This window comes from Corythoichthys intestinalis, chromosome 22 (genome assembly GCF_030265065.1).
Source record: "Corythoichthys intestinalis isolate RoL2023-P3 chromosome 22, ASM3026506v1, whole genome shotgun sequence".
NCBI lineage: Eukaryota > Metazoa > Chordata > Actinopteri > Syngnathiformes > Syngnathidae > Corythoichthys > Corythoichthys intestinalis.
Window position 1 is genome coordinate 342,915 of NC_080416.1, and position 15,008 is coordinate 357,922.

At 40.4% G+C, this 15,008-nt stretch overlaps 1 protein-coding gene across 3 annotated transcripts in view; it reads right to left on the reverse strand.

The window, feature by feature from the left end:
• Positions 1-15,008, reverse strand: part of thsd7aa (thrombospondin, type I, domain containing 7Aa) — a 49,554-nt gene that overhangs the window by 13,840 nt on the left and 20,706 nt on the right. For all 3 annotated transcript variants that reach the window (XR_009061888.1, XM_057828156.1, XM_057828157.1), the window contains exons 3-11: positions 14,396-14,644; positions 10,076-10,257; positions 6,472-6,627; positions 6,117-6,320; positions 5,697-5,891; positions 3,201-3,441; positions 2,761-2,876; positions 2,283-2,415; positions 4-107 (exon numbers count right to left, since the gene is read on the reverse strand). Coding sequence is in view for 2 of the 3 variants with exons in the window: in XM_057828156.1 (XP_057684139.1) it covers positions 4-107; positions 2,283-2,415; positions 2,761-2,876; positions 3,201-3,441; positions 5,697-5,891; positions 6,117-6,320; positions 6,472-6,627; positions 10,076-10,257; positions 14,396-14,644 (1,580 nt within the window). In the remaining variant the exon portion in view is untranslated. The remainder of the gene's footprint in view (positions 1-3; positions 108-2,282; positions 2,416-2,760; positions 2,877-3,200; positions 3,442-5,696; positions 5,892-6,116; positions 6,321-6,471; positions 6,628-10,075; positions 10,258-14,395; positions 14,645-15,008) is intronic.

Consider the following 15,008-nt stretch of genomic DNA (forward strand, 5'->3'; position numbering starts at 1 on the left):
CACCTCGAACCTGTAGGCCTGATCCGCATGTTTCCTGAGCTCCGGGGCTGTCCTGACGAATGGACCACGGAACCATTTGGCATCTTCGCCATTTATGTGTTTTCCACCTAAAGAATAAGGAGGAACAAATGCATTATTTGTATTTCAACTCCTAAATCAATCGTGCATGTCTGAGCACTGTTTAGAAGGAAAGAGAAAGAAAAACATTCTTTATTGAAAGTTAACATTCATATGAAACAGCATTGTATAGCTAAAATGTGGTACCAGCACTTCATTTACCAATGTATTACTTGATCTCTCGCTGTCCCCTCGTGATGAGCGGCCGAGCAGAGGGGTGCCAGTACAGATATTTCAACACTATACTACAGCTCCGAGCATCATCATATGTTTAAGTTTTTGGTATTTAGTTTTCTCCTAATTGGGGTTGGGCATCGAGCATCGATGGGAACCGATTCGAACACTCGGATGCTCCCGAATCGTTCGAATTTTTAAATTTCGATTCCATGTTTCGATGCCCTGACCGCTGAGCGGGAAAAAAATTGCTCGAGTTCAAAGACTGATGTTTATATACAAGTTAACATTAGCCCTGTAAGAAGTCCATATAATTTAAAAAATCATAGAGAAGTTTACTTTAGTTTACTTTAGAGAAGTAAACTTTAATATAAACCATGCCATTTTTTTTTACCCTGCCTTTTTCTTTTTTTTGGAATCGAGAATCGTTCGGAACCGGAATTGAAACGTGGATTCAAAACGAGGAATCGAAACCAGAATCGTTCAATTTCAAACGATGCCCAACCCTACTCATAATCACTTTTCATTTTAGTGCATCCCCTAATATATAGCCTACTGTACGTACATACAGTATGCATGCTTTCATAACGCATGCAGGTTTCCGATGGTCATGATACAGTATATATGGAATTTGAGCTCTCAATTTATTTCGTATAAAGTAGGAATAATAACAGGGCACATACATCTAATACAGTCTTATAGCATATACACGATGTACGTATCTCATTTTTGTTTAACAACATTTTTATTGTCTAATACAATATGTAACCCAGTGTTAAATAACCAGGAAATTCACGTTTTATATAATCGAATTATTTCCGATGCACCTGAATGCACCACGGCGAAATGTACGCCATCTCTTGCTCGCCCACTCATTTGCGAGAGAGAGAGCGGGAACGTTAGTCGTCAGGAAAGCTTCCAGAAGTTTCCACGTAAGTAGTATAAGACAAAATAGCGTTCCCTGATCATTTAAGTTTGTTTATTCACATTTTATTTCGGGCTAAAAGGTGTTGGAGACGACTGCGGTACATATTGAGCCAACGAGAGAAAAGTTGATAGAAGCAAAACTATCCTGGTGAGTGTTCCCATATATGCTACTGGGCTAGCTGTCGATGTGTGCTAAACAATTTGGATATAGCCACACGAAAAAATGATAAAACCAGTCAGGACAATTGTTATGGACTGCTATGGACAAAAGATTTGTGATTAGAGTTCTGTTATATCATTTATGTTGAGTTGTGAAAGAGGGGAAAAAAAGTGTTTTTAGCTGCCTTTTCAATGTTTTTTTCCTAGCATTAGCACATGAGCTGTGCTTGTAGGGGGGGGCGATAATGGTGTTCACTACGTATATTGGGGTCCAATATAAATTCATTTTTAAATCTTTTTCTAGTCCATTACTGGGGTGTGTGTTGCATTGTTTGCACCTTGAGTAATGAACCTGCACATTTCGTACAGGCTGGTTTTTTTTTTTTTTTGGGATTGATTCACTTTGGAGAAGAGACTACCTGCTGCGACCTGGACTGAACCCCAACAACGGACGCCACCAGAGGCGTAGGGGGAAAAAGTCACATAGAAGAACACTGACGTTCCTTGACCACCACCTATGTTCGTTGAGGGCGGTAGGACAAAAGGATTAATCAGCAGTCCTTGGATTATTTTTTTTCTTCTGAGATCTCAGATTTTCATTTTTTGGGGGGTAAGGCCTGACACCAGACAAAAGGGAAAAAAAGAGATTGCAATTCAATTTTATTTTTTCTCACTGACTCTAGGTGTCGCTATTTAGGTTAAAAAGTTTATAAATTGTTCAAATTCAAAAACACAGTTGTGTTCCACTACATGTTCTTTTGTCAGTGTGTCTTATGTTGTTGAGTGCCGTTGCCAATCTCCTACCGAATCTAGATTAGTTGAACCCTAAAATGATACAATTTACAACCCAGTCATACTGGGAGAAGGGTTACAAATACATTGTACAATACAATACATTTACAAACCTGTAACCTGGACAGACAGCAGGCGTATCAATCTCTCTTTCTTGTGTCAGCACTTCTGGACATTCTTGCCCACCATTGGCTGGTAATTGTATGATGAGACGTTTCCTAGATTGCTTCTTTTTTGTCTTACCACCTATGGACAAGCATATCAATCACAACCTTCCATACAAGAAAAAGTGTCAATTTAAGGTACACCCCACTTCAAATTCCAGGATGGATGGATGGACGGATTAGGTAAAAGTCTATTACCAGAAAACCTTCAGGCTACTGTTAGAAAATGTCAGTTCTAGCCTATTAGAACATCTGAAATGTATTTGGGTTCATCAGTGCTGACTATGTAAGTTTGAAAGGGATTGATCATTTTGAGCAGGATTTTCAGACTTGTCCATGCGCAGTGGTAAGAACTTTTATTGCTGCTTCCCAATAATCCCATAAAAATGGAACATATAGCAGACATACGATGAAGTGACAAACCGACCTTTCTGACACGTTGGTGAGTTGGAGTTCCAGTCACTGTACGGTGTGACCGAACAGTCTCTTTTGCAAGGCAGCAGGCAGGGCCGGACAGTGTCTGGACGCAGGCTTTCCGGACACCTGAAAGGAGGTCATTGACATTCTCACTCACTAAATACTGCAGCGCTGAATTAAAATGAAAGATCACAGCATCCGGTCAGATAGCTGCTTCAACCTTCCTTAAGCGATCAATCAGGTTATTCTGCTGGATAATTATATGGTAAATAGTATATGCCGCAATGAACCAAAACCATTGCCATTTTATCTTTGCTGGACGGCGACATTTCTGAATCACGTAACATTGACCGACCGCACGTCTATTGTAGAAAAGACCCCCCCCCCCCCCCCCCAAATTAAAAAAAAAAAAAAAAAGGGATTGCGCATAAGTAATATACAACGTCTTACTTCTTTGGAGGCACCTGGCCAACATTAACCCGAACACAGATGACTTTGCGAGTCTGCATCCCGACTGAGCACGAGGCATCGTCTCCGTGCGCATTGCTTAAAGATGTGTTGGTGGCCGGGATGGAGGAGTCCTCTATGCACTGTCCCCATGAGCCGGTCTGCCAGTGGTATACAGTGCAGGGGTGGTCATTGCAGCTCCTCACCTCCAGTAAGGCACTGACATTGGGACACTGCATTCCACCTATTAAATGACAGGCATCGATGTAATCTTCAGTGGTTTTTGTACTTAAAAGTTCATTCAAATATTTTGACATTAAACAGTCGCGATCTTTGATGATGACCGTATTTTTAAGGAGTCACCTGGACAAAGCTAATTTAAAATATTGCCTTGTGTGTTTAGTTGTACCTTGGCACTGTACTCTACGTATATTAGAATCGATAGCTTTAGCATTACATGCAAAGCTACCATCAATAAGCCATACCGATAGGGAAAACCAGAAATGTGCTCGCAATTTGCAACCATACATTTGGAAAATAGTTAAGATGAATGAAGTCAAACGTGTATACAGTTAATATGTCCATTCTCGTGGATGAATCAGCTGTGAACAAGCCAGAAACAGCATGTTGGACAACGTGTTCCACAAGTGTGACAGTAGCTGTTACAATCACAGTCGGGCCAAAAAACAAATTCAATTTGGGAGCAATGCCAAGCCAGGCGCGAGCCATCTGTGGGTATTTTTTTGCCCCTTCAAACCACTAAGGGGAAAAAAAATGGTGTTATCCTTTGAAGGGAATAGTATTTTTTCTCGTGTTTACCGATCGACTATTTGTATTAGTCTAACACACTTAATATAATCAATCAGGGAATAGTATCTTTTCTCGTATTTACTGTTTGACTGTTTGTATTGCTCTAATACACCCAATATTACATGACGTCTTCTTATCACGGAAGCCCAACGTGTGCATCATGCAACTGACTGAGCAAGATTAACGCTGACAAGGAAGACATCTGCAAGCCCACGTCTGCACCCCCAACTCCCGCAATCAGTTCTCCCGGTCAGTCTAGAAAAAATGGCGGGACGTCGTGTCCCAAAACAAGGAACATTGGAGAATACCTGATATCCGACTGGTAACATGACTGATAAAACTCCAAGAGCCCCTTCGACGCTGAGGTGGCAAAATCCACAACCCTTATTGCCCTGACAACAGTAACTCCCGAATCCTCCCGTCCGATCCACAAACAGACAATACGACGCCCAAGCACACCCTTCTTCTGCCCACAGCCTGCCCCGCGAGAGCCTTCAAAAAGACTGAATGTTTAACTCATCATTGTCATTTTCCTCAGGAATCTTTTGTTGACTTGTGATATGGTGACCCTGAATCTTCACCTGGATCCCTCTGTGCTGTATGATTGCTGTCGACTCAAAGAAATTGTCAACTTGTGTTTCGAAGCCTTTTTCCCGCTTTTAAAATGGAGTCAGTACAAGGGGTTAAGACTAAGGTGAACGTGCGGCGTTTGGCCTTTTGGCTGGATTGTCGGGTCTCCCAAGCCCTGGGCATTGGATCTGCGCCTGCGTGGGTCCAGCGTTTCGGCTGGCGTGACTCTGGCAGTCTGGCTAAAAGGTGAGATTCCTTCACCTGTTATTAGTATTGGTAGGTTGAGATGTCAAACAACTGTATAAATTCATCAATTGGATATGGCACAATTGTGAACTAAATGCTGTCATCACCTCACAGTTGCTGGGGAATATCATCATTACCATCAGCCCCCAAACACCACTGCCAAAAACCTTCATCAAATGCAACCATGATCTTCTTCAATTAAAATTTTTTTTTTAAAAATGCAGAATTTCATTTTCATGGTGAGATCACCATAAATAAAGGTGGCTGCCTTAGTACGAGTAGCCATTTTATCATTGCCTATACCGTTTTAGTCTCGTATTCCAGATTGTCAGCTCTTTCTTATGACATCATTATTACCCATTGTCCAGAAGTTGATAGTAATGTGCTACATTTACTTTTGGAGAAAAATGTACCACTAAGAAGAGTGGTTTTACCACACCATATTTTTTACTTGAATAAATTTGTGAAGAGAAATTTGGGCTACATTACATTTTTTTCTTTATTCTACACTTTAGTTTTGACTTTATTTTTTCCAGCACAGTGGCTCTAAAGTACCAGACTCATCGACGAGACGTCGCAACAATAATCTCATGACTCCGTGATGCCAATCAGATGTACCAATTCAGTCACTTGACCACACAAAAGCTTGAGGTCTGAAGTCCGACAATCACGCTGGGCTGTTCAATCAAGTGGCGTCTTTAAAGCAGCATCAAAAATAAACTTTTGACATAGAACGCTGCCGACCACATGACATGAAAGCGCGCATTTCTCGTCGGAATTCGATGACTTTTGTGCAATAAGGTCCTACGATCACGCCGGCCTGTTCAGGAATGTTCTGGAACTATCCATTAAAGTTGGAGTGTATCCTCTTACCCTGTTCTGCATTGTAGGCCAAAATGGAGCGAGCTCTGGTCTGCTTGCCCTCTGTATTTTTTCCAGAGCAGGTGTGGGAGCAGTGCGACCACTCTGTCCAAGGACTTATCGCACAGTCCTTTGGGCAAGGCACCTCACAGATGACTGGCATCGGCAGTATGGCATCACGGCAGAGTTGCCTCTCCACATGTTGACCTAGTAACAAAAACGTTGACTTAATATTTTGAAAGCGGCAACAACTGCCCCGCCACCCAAATGGGGGATCCACCTGGGACACCCCCCAGGAGGCCCCAAACACTTTAGTATAATTCCAGTCCAACACTTGTTTAGCTACTACTTGACTACCACATCCCAACTTAGCAGGAGCACTTAGAATTGAAGGACGGTAAAAGAATGTTACAGGTGACAAAACGAACAAACCATCACTGTTGACACACTGAACTTGAGGATTTCGTGTTCCCGGTCCACATTCCATCTCATGATCCGAAATGCACGCTTCCAGTTTAACTACGAGCCAGTCGTAGCACCTGGGGTCTTCGCATGGTATTGCTTCGACCAAGTGTGGGCAATTTCCTGTTCCGCCAGTTGGATCGTTGACAATTTTCCGCTTCCTCATTTTGAACCCTGTTAAGAAACAATAATAAATCATGAGCGCAGGCACTCACTCAGAACTGCAAAATGCACACAAATTGCCTATTGGACGTATGGAAACCAGACTTTGTGTACTCGTGAGCCGTATCACGGGGTTCTGCTGTCATAATATGTGTACAACTACCTTTCTTAGCAGTTTGATCCTGGCAGTTTTCAAAGGCGCACGGTCCCCAGGCGCTCCAGGCTGATACATCACACTCGACCGGACAGTTTATATGGCAGAGCTGAGTGGTGTTTGGGGGCGTACCGACACACAGATCATTGTTCACAGGCCGCAGTGCTAAATGGAACACAAACAAAATGTGACAACGCATGAAACGGCTGGGTGAATGACACATTCCAAATATTCATATGAAATAGCCTCTCCCGTTCAGCCGCTCGGACACGCAGAACGGTAAAGCCGTATGCCTCCTTTAGTCTTCTCTAAATTCTTCATTAAAACAGCTCCAAGCATTCATAACAAAGACGGATGAATGGAATTCTCATCGCAAGCTAACCTTGACCTGGTAACACTGCGCCAGATGGTCTAGGCTTCAGTGTTCTACTTCCAGCTGCCAAACGACAATCCGTAGAGAATGCACCGTAGCTGTACCTGTGCTAAGTGCGCACCGTCTTCTAATTTGACTGAGGGGCCTCCCAGTCAAAATGGATGTCTGTCGACGTCAACGGTGAGTTAATAGTTAAATAAATGCATCTTCAAAATCTTTTTCACCCGATTCTGATCTTCTAAAAATGACGAGATGGGGCCCGATTTCTGATCAAGTGACGGGATCGAGGACATCCCTATGAGATACGCGTACTTTTAAAACGGAATTCTTGGTGCGAGATGCCATTGGTTGTCGTGAGAAATATGAAAGTTGTTGTTTGTTGTTGAAAGTTGTTTGACGGTTGTCAAAACGACATTTAGCGATAATTGAGACTTTGCAGGTCTTATGCAAGATTGGTTTTTTTTTGTTGTTTTTTTAAATTTAGTGGTAAGAATAGAACAGACACCGAACAGCAGTTTCACTTTGTTGTCTTAAATGTTCATTTCAAACGGCAAAGGCTTAAATTTAACTTGGCTCGAAGCACCAGTCAGAAACACATTCCGTAACGGTGTTACGTTCGCAATTGAACAGGTTGGTTCTGCAAGTGGAGTTGGCACACTATCCAATTTCATCCTGCCAATAATGATAGCGGGAAATGTGTGAAACTCAATGCCGTTAACTGAATTGGCAATGGGAAATGTGACACTGATAAAAGTGGGTGGCAAGTAGGAAACAGATGATGTGAATAATTATCAGTAAGAGGCAGCAGTTCAGTTTCCCTGGCCAGACTCACGGTGTCAATGGCGAAGCAGAGAAATTTTACCGAGCCACTTCCGGCGTCCGTACATCAAGTAACGCTGCTAATTTAGGGAAAAGGTCATTTCCCCACTGCTTGCATATTATTAGCATGTTCATATGATGAAGTCACAGATTGAATATGACAGGAAAAGCGCTTTGATGCTCATCGCTGGTCCTTGTGTGGCCAAGAAAACAAAGGGATGCGACCTTAAACAGATGTCATGGCTGTGTGTGGGTGTGTTAACAGAGGATGCAAATACTCCTGATTGGCTTTCTTTGTTCCAACAGACCCACTTTCACAGATGTTAATGTTGGCACACAGCTCCCCCCACCTGGTTGGGCGGTTGGTCGCCTCTTTTAACTTACACCACTAGTCTAGTACACACAATACACTCTGTAAATAGAGACAGGCAACACATTCCGTGGATGGCTGGGCAGTGTTGTTAAACGTACTTTAAAAAAGTAATTAATTACAGTTGCAAATTACTTCTTCCAAAAACTAATTAAGGTGGTAACTCAGTTACCTGAATGTAAGAGTAATTAGTTACTTGGCAAAGTAACTGGTGTTACTTTTCTTTTTGTTTTTTTCAAAAACAGAGGTCACACTATGTGAAGTTCAAAATGTTTTTGGCACAATTGGCCAAAGCCCAATTCTTTACCCTAAACTTAACTAGACACAGGTGGTATTGCGGATATTGCGATAACTAGATAGTAACCTTTGCTATGTTTGGAACTCATTTAATGTTGTGAATCATCTGTTAAAGTTGTTAAAATTGCTCCCATTATTGCATTAGTTTTGTCTACTTTCGACATATGTAAGTTTTAAAATTGTTTCATAATTTAAAGATAAATTCAACTCAAGATTTTGCCAATTTAGCAGTATTGTAGATAAAAGTTACTTAGGTTCTCTACAACAGAGCCTTCCTGAGAAGTCTACTGCTTTAAGATGGCGGCTGTTTACTAATGCCGGTGAGTCTATCATTTCACATCTAGTTCTCTATACATGTGATATCTATCGCAGCATCATGTGGGCTAGGCAGTAGGCTATCGGCTACGGTCAGTTATTATTGGAGCCACCTAGCATCGCGTTTGCAATGGCGTCACAACTCCTTTTTTCCTCCCCACTCCCGCTATGCTTTCTCCGTGAGTCTGTGTCTCTTACTTTTCTCGCGTCATTCAACCAATGTAGCAACGCATACAAAGTTACGCACGCCTTTACATCCTCAGCAACGTAAGCGGCGGTGCAAAAATGGGAAAAGTAATTAATTAGATTACTCACTACAGACAAAAATAACGCCGTTATATTCTAATGCCATATTAACGTGGGGCCGGAGAATGACTATCCTTTCTCCACAACTCCCCTCCAACTTTAATGCATCACACAACCTGGGAAACGGGTCGATGTGGGGTGCGGGGAGTCATTGGATAGGGTAGGCCCCAGTCCAGTTTTATGCTGTTGTCCAAGCCCCACGCCACCATGCCCTGCCATGACTTTCCCCATTTTTCATGCATTCACATTTTGGGTCTGCCGGGAGGGGTTCCAACTAGAAAAATCTACAGAAATGAAACAACACCTGTCTGTAGAGCATAAGTGCTTGTCAAAAAGTACCGTATTGGCCCGAATATAAGACGGCCCTGATTATAAGACAACCCCCTCTTTTTCAAGGCCAAGTTTGAAAAAAGACTTTTTAAACACCAAATTAATTTTATACAGAAAATAATTACAGTACATCTGAAACAAATGACTATAGCAATATATTTGAGAGAAAAAGCATGTTATTTTGCCTCATTCAAATCTTAATTTCTGAACGTTTAATAATGTAAACTAAAGTGCAATCACATTTGTAAATGAATGGCTTCTGGTTTTTGAAATGTAAATAAACCAAACAACAAAACTGCAATAACTGCATGAACCATCAAAGTGAAGTCTAACTGTAACTGTAGTCTTGAAACAAATCTGAATAAGGAAACACATTAATAATGCAATAAAATAATGCAAACTGGTTAAACTAGTAGCTGAGATCTGTCATGACAGAACATCTCTTCAATGATATCTGGCGCCATCTAGCGTCGTAAATGGGGAGAGTAGCTGAGATCTGTCAAAACAGAACATCGCTTCAATGATATCTGGTGTCATCTAGTGTCGTGAATGGCTATAATGTCTAGACGGCGAATATAAGACGACCCCCTCTTTTTCAATCTTATTTCAATGCAAAAAACACCATCTTATACTCGGGCCAATACGGTACTACAAAAAGTAAATGTAACGCGTTAACCTACCACACACCTCTATCATATTGCGCAAGCGGTGACTGGTGTTGCTTGTCATTGATGTCAGGTACATTCATGGAAAATTTAAACGCACAAGGAAAAAAAAAAATGTTGACATCTACATTTGATTACCTTCTTTGCTCTTGGTAGAAGTGATATTGGACGGCATATCTGCACTGGCCAGGACGCAATACACCTCTCGTGTTTGAATCCCACCTCCACACAAGCCTGTCAGGTTTCCTTTACGACGGTCCTGTTGGCTCAGCAGCAAGTCCACTCTGCACTCTGTCCACTCTGTGCTCTTCCAGTTGTAACTGGAAAGATGTGGATTGGAGATGGTTAACCACCCAAAAGCATGTTAATTTGTCACTGGAAAATCAACGCCGTGATATTAAACAATGAGCCGTTGTGTCTTAAATTTTCATTTTAATCAGATATATGTGTAGGCGTGTGCTTCGCAGGGGTGCTACAGTATACGCTACAGCAATAATGATGATTTGGAAAAACACAAATGTAATCATTGGATCGCCAGAGATAGAAGTGCACAATGATGTCTTTTTTTTTTTAAATAATAAACCTTTAGGGAAATGTACAGAAACAACAAAATATTATTCAGAAGACGAGCTGGCTTGTCAATTTAACACCTGCCTAGTCATGTGACTGTTCACTCTATGGGTGCTAGATTGTTCCGTTGGCCTGTTGACGGTCACTATGATCCAAGGGTGTAGGTTTGTATAGGGACGGTAGGGACATAACACTAGCAACTTTTCAGGATGCTCAAATTTTCCACACCAACTTTTACGCAACATTATTTGCATTATTTCATGACTTCAGTTATATAGGTATTTTAGCTTGTCTTCCCATGTTGTAAGGATAGAATTAACCCTACCATTATTAAGTGAATTACAGTACTTTTATTATGTTCAGACTTACATTGTCCCCTTTTCCCTTGCTGAATGTGCTTGTCCATTTTTCCCCTCAAACGCAAGCTTGATTGGCTGATGACTTGGCCCCTCCCCTCCCTATACACACGCGCGCATTCACAGCCGGTGTTCTGTCAAAATGTTCACCCTGATAATATTTAGCTCCCGAAGCTTTTGTGGTGGTGGATAAGCACTCTTTTACATTCAGTTGGACTCTCAATGTTATCCAAAGGTGCTAGATAAACAAGTTACATCATAAACATACACGCGCAACATGAATATGGCATAAATAAATGCTTAAAGACACAGTGAAGACGTGAACAATGAGAGAGCGGCCTGCAGTTAAGTTGTGGGCAGCCACATGGCAGGATGTGTCTGAGGAGAACTTTTCTACATGTCCAGCCATGATCAAACGTAAGTAAATATGCCTTTCTTTATCGAAAGTTTGTAGACTTTACTTTGGAACCGCTGCATTCGCGGCCATTTTTAACATTACATACATGTGCAGAACCTTTTTTTTTTTTCATTCCTGGATAGTTAAGAGATGATGAACAAGTTTGTATTTCTTGTGTATGCTAATATAATTTGTGTTTCAATTGGCTTATAAAATCGAGACACTTATTCTTGAAGTTTTCAAAACGTTTCATTATTAGTTTTTGAAAACAAAGGTTTGAATCGAACGGGGCAAAAACCCACCTCCATTGATTTGGGGAGGGGGAGGGTCCCCTTGTTTTCAGTGTAAATCTACTAAAAATAAGTGAAATCTTCCAGTGCTTCAAGTAAATTTTACGCAGATTTCTTGAAATAAGAAAAATAGCTAGCTGAAAACAAACACTTATTTTAGGCGACAACAAAAAAATGTTTGTATATTTCATATTTAAAAAACTTGTTTATCAGAAATGTTCTTAATTCTAGAATAGATATATTTGAAAGCATTTTTTTCTTGACACATTAATCTGTTAACCAGCCTTTAACACTCAAAACAGGATGGGAGAAAATTATTCAGCTAGATTTAAGAAAAATTGTCGTAAGACGTTATAAATTTGCAGTCTGAAAGTCGATAGATTTATTTTGCATTAATCATTTAGCCTTTCAATTAATTAGGTTCATATTGGTGAGAAATGTAGCCCTGACCCCCGTTCACCCAATCTCGTATTAATGTCCCGTCCCCAGCTAAAAGTGTACATGCAGGTTATGCTGTTATATTGTCCCTACCAATACTGAGACCAAACGTACGCCCTTGCTATGATCCAAAGAGCCAACTACTGTGTGACGCGTTGTCATCATCGCGTTCTTGCAATATTGTGAATTTTGCCAAGATATCTCCATTGTTATTGGAGCGTGAGATCAATCCCGTGACAACGACAAACTGTGATTTACAGATATTCGTTGCTTTACAATACGGCTAAGTATTTTTAAAAAATTATTTCACTAAAAATTGTGCTTCTTTTAAAGTATCATTTACGTTACGCTACGTCATGTTACACTACTGTAATTATGAGGAAAATACACAGATTCAATGTTACAAATAAATGTAGTAAGGTGTTGACACCTTCAATTTTGCTCAAGTTCCAAAAATGTGAAAAATGATTTTGCTTGTGTTCTGTTAACTAGAATAGGCAGTAGAAAATGGCTTTTTTTTTTTTTGCTTTAAACTGGATTTATGTTTACATAACGTCTCAGGAATTCCACTTTATGTTGTATGAACAGGGTGCTCAGAATGCATTTTGTTCAAGAGGAAATAGGTTCTCGCTATGGCTATTCATTCAAGCGCTTGCGTATGGTTAGTGAATAATATCGTCTGAATCAGCAATACGTGGCAGTTTTTACCCTTAGGTCAGATAGTAAAGCAGGCTGCTCCCATTCCTGTTTATAATTGAAGTTGTTTGAGGTCGCCTATAAGAGGGACCACATTTATGAATGGCTTTCCACTTACCAGTGCTGTCTGACAACAACAACAACAAAAAAAGCCTCGGGGAAAGCTTCTTGTTTGGAGCCTTCAAGTTTGCGTAAATGTTGACATGCTGAAAGAATACCCCTAAGGTTGGAGCACAAACCACTCCAACTGCATTTTGCGTTTGGAAATGAACCCACGAGACAATTTATGGCTGTCGAAAAATAGTGTTTCTAAGCAAAAAAATATTAAGAGTTGTCCGATAATGACTTTTTAACCGTTTCCCCGATGTTGTCCAACACCAAAAATCCAGTACTCATACCAACACTCAACATATTATGTCTAATTGTATTATGATGCTCCACTGGATGTTGTAGCAATGATAAATGTAACAACTTGAAGGTTTTCCAAATACAATAAACATAAATAAGAGAACACGTTCAACTGAAGTTATGGAGGAAAGTGCCAATATTCCATCCATCCATCCATCTACTATATTTATCATTCAACTCAAAATAGTGCAAACATCAAGTTTTTTTTGTGATTATGTTCTCTCTGAGATAATCCCGGAGAGTGCCAAGTGTCAGTAAGGCACTTACACGGTGCTTACAAGCAGGCAATCATAGAACCAGAGTCCAGACAATGCCAATGAGTGACAATTCCCAAGATGTATTTGCTGAGCGTTTGCACAGATTTTTATCTATAATGATGTGTTTTATTTAGTGCTGCAACAATTAATCGATTAACTCGAGTATTCGATTAGAAAAAAAGATTGGAATTAAATTTTGCTGTTTCGACTATTCGTTTAATTAAAGTAGTTTATTTTGAAAGTGTTTGCATTTAAGTTTACTGATTTGGGTGGATACAATGCCCTCTAATCTGCCTCATTTCACACGGCTGAATCTAGTTGCTCCATGTAACGACCAAAATAAGCTAAGTTTTTGTTTGAGCTGATGTTTTTTTTTTAATGCATTCGTAATTTAGTTCATTGGTATATTTAGACATTTTTTTGTGTAGAAATATGAGTGTGAACCATTTGTAAAGAAAAAAAGTGTAAGCGTTTTATAGCATTTAAGCTGGCAGACTTTTGCTATGTAAGTTAGCCATTGTTCTTTTCTTGTACATAGATCCTTTTTTTTTTTTTTTAATACCGTTCGAGGCTCAGCTCAGGTATTTTAATTATTTATGTTCCGTATCCGATTACTCAATTACTCGAACTAACTAGTTAATAGATTAATTGACTACTAAAATAATCGATAGCTGCAGTCCTAGTTTTATTATTTTTCTAAGTGACTATTTCGTTCTGGTAACACATTAGTTATATGTGATGAGTTTGTAATTTATTATTTTTCATTTGTCGTTCATTTTATTTGTGCACCATGAATGCCAATAGCCTTATCCTCAGTTAACAAACCATAAGCATCTTAGTTTGGAGGAATCTGATATTATTTCCAACACAGCCACTGTGCTAAGCCCATGTAAAAAGACATAGTTCATACATAGTAGCTCAAAACCAAAATCAAAAATTTTACAATACTATTTGAATTGCTTTTACGTGGGGGCTGCTGCATTTGTTTTCCAGCCCGACCGCCTTCAAGATTCAGATAGTTTGTTCCAAGAAAGACGACAACTTACACCACGCAGGGTGGCGCCGTTTCTCCCCGAGGACTGCACGGCTGGCTCTCCTCCAGCTCGGGACACTCGGCCCCTCCTCCAGTAGGAAACTGACTCACTTTTCTTGTGCGAGTCCGCTCACCATTTGGCCCATTGGGGTCATAGCACTCCTTGGAGCAAGCTGACCATTCAGACCAGTCGGTCACATCGCAGTCTTTTGTTATGACACACGCCTGGTAGGTCACTGGCAGAGACTCACGTGAGCACAGGCTGGAAATGACACAAGTATAGCACTATTATAGCGAGGGTCTTCATCCATTACAGCTAAAACCAGAGGTGTCAAACTCATTTTGGTTCCCGGGCGACATCTATGGCAATTAGATCTCATGTGGGCCGGACCAGTTTACAGTGGTACCTCTACATACGAAGTCAATTCGTTCCAGGACCTCGTCTGTAAGTCGAAATGGTTGTATGTCGAGCAGGATTTTCCCATAGGAATACATTATAATTCCATTAATTTGTTCCGCAGCCCAAAAACCTACACTTAATCCTTAATAAATACTGCTTTCACTATTGAAAACAGCAATTACAAAGAGCAAAACAAAGAAATTATGAATAAAAATCAGAATAACAA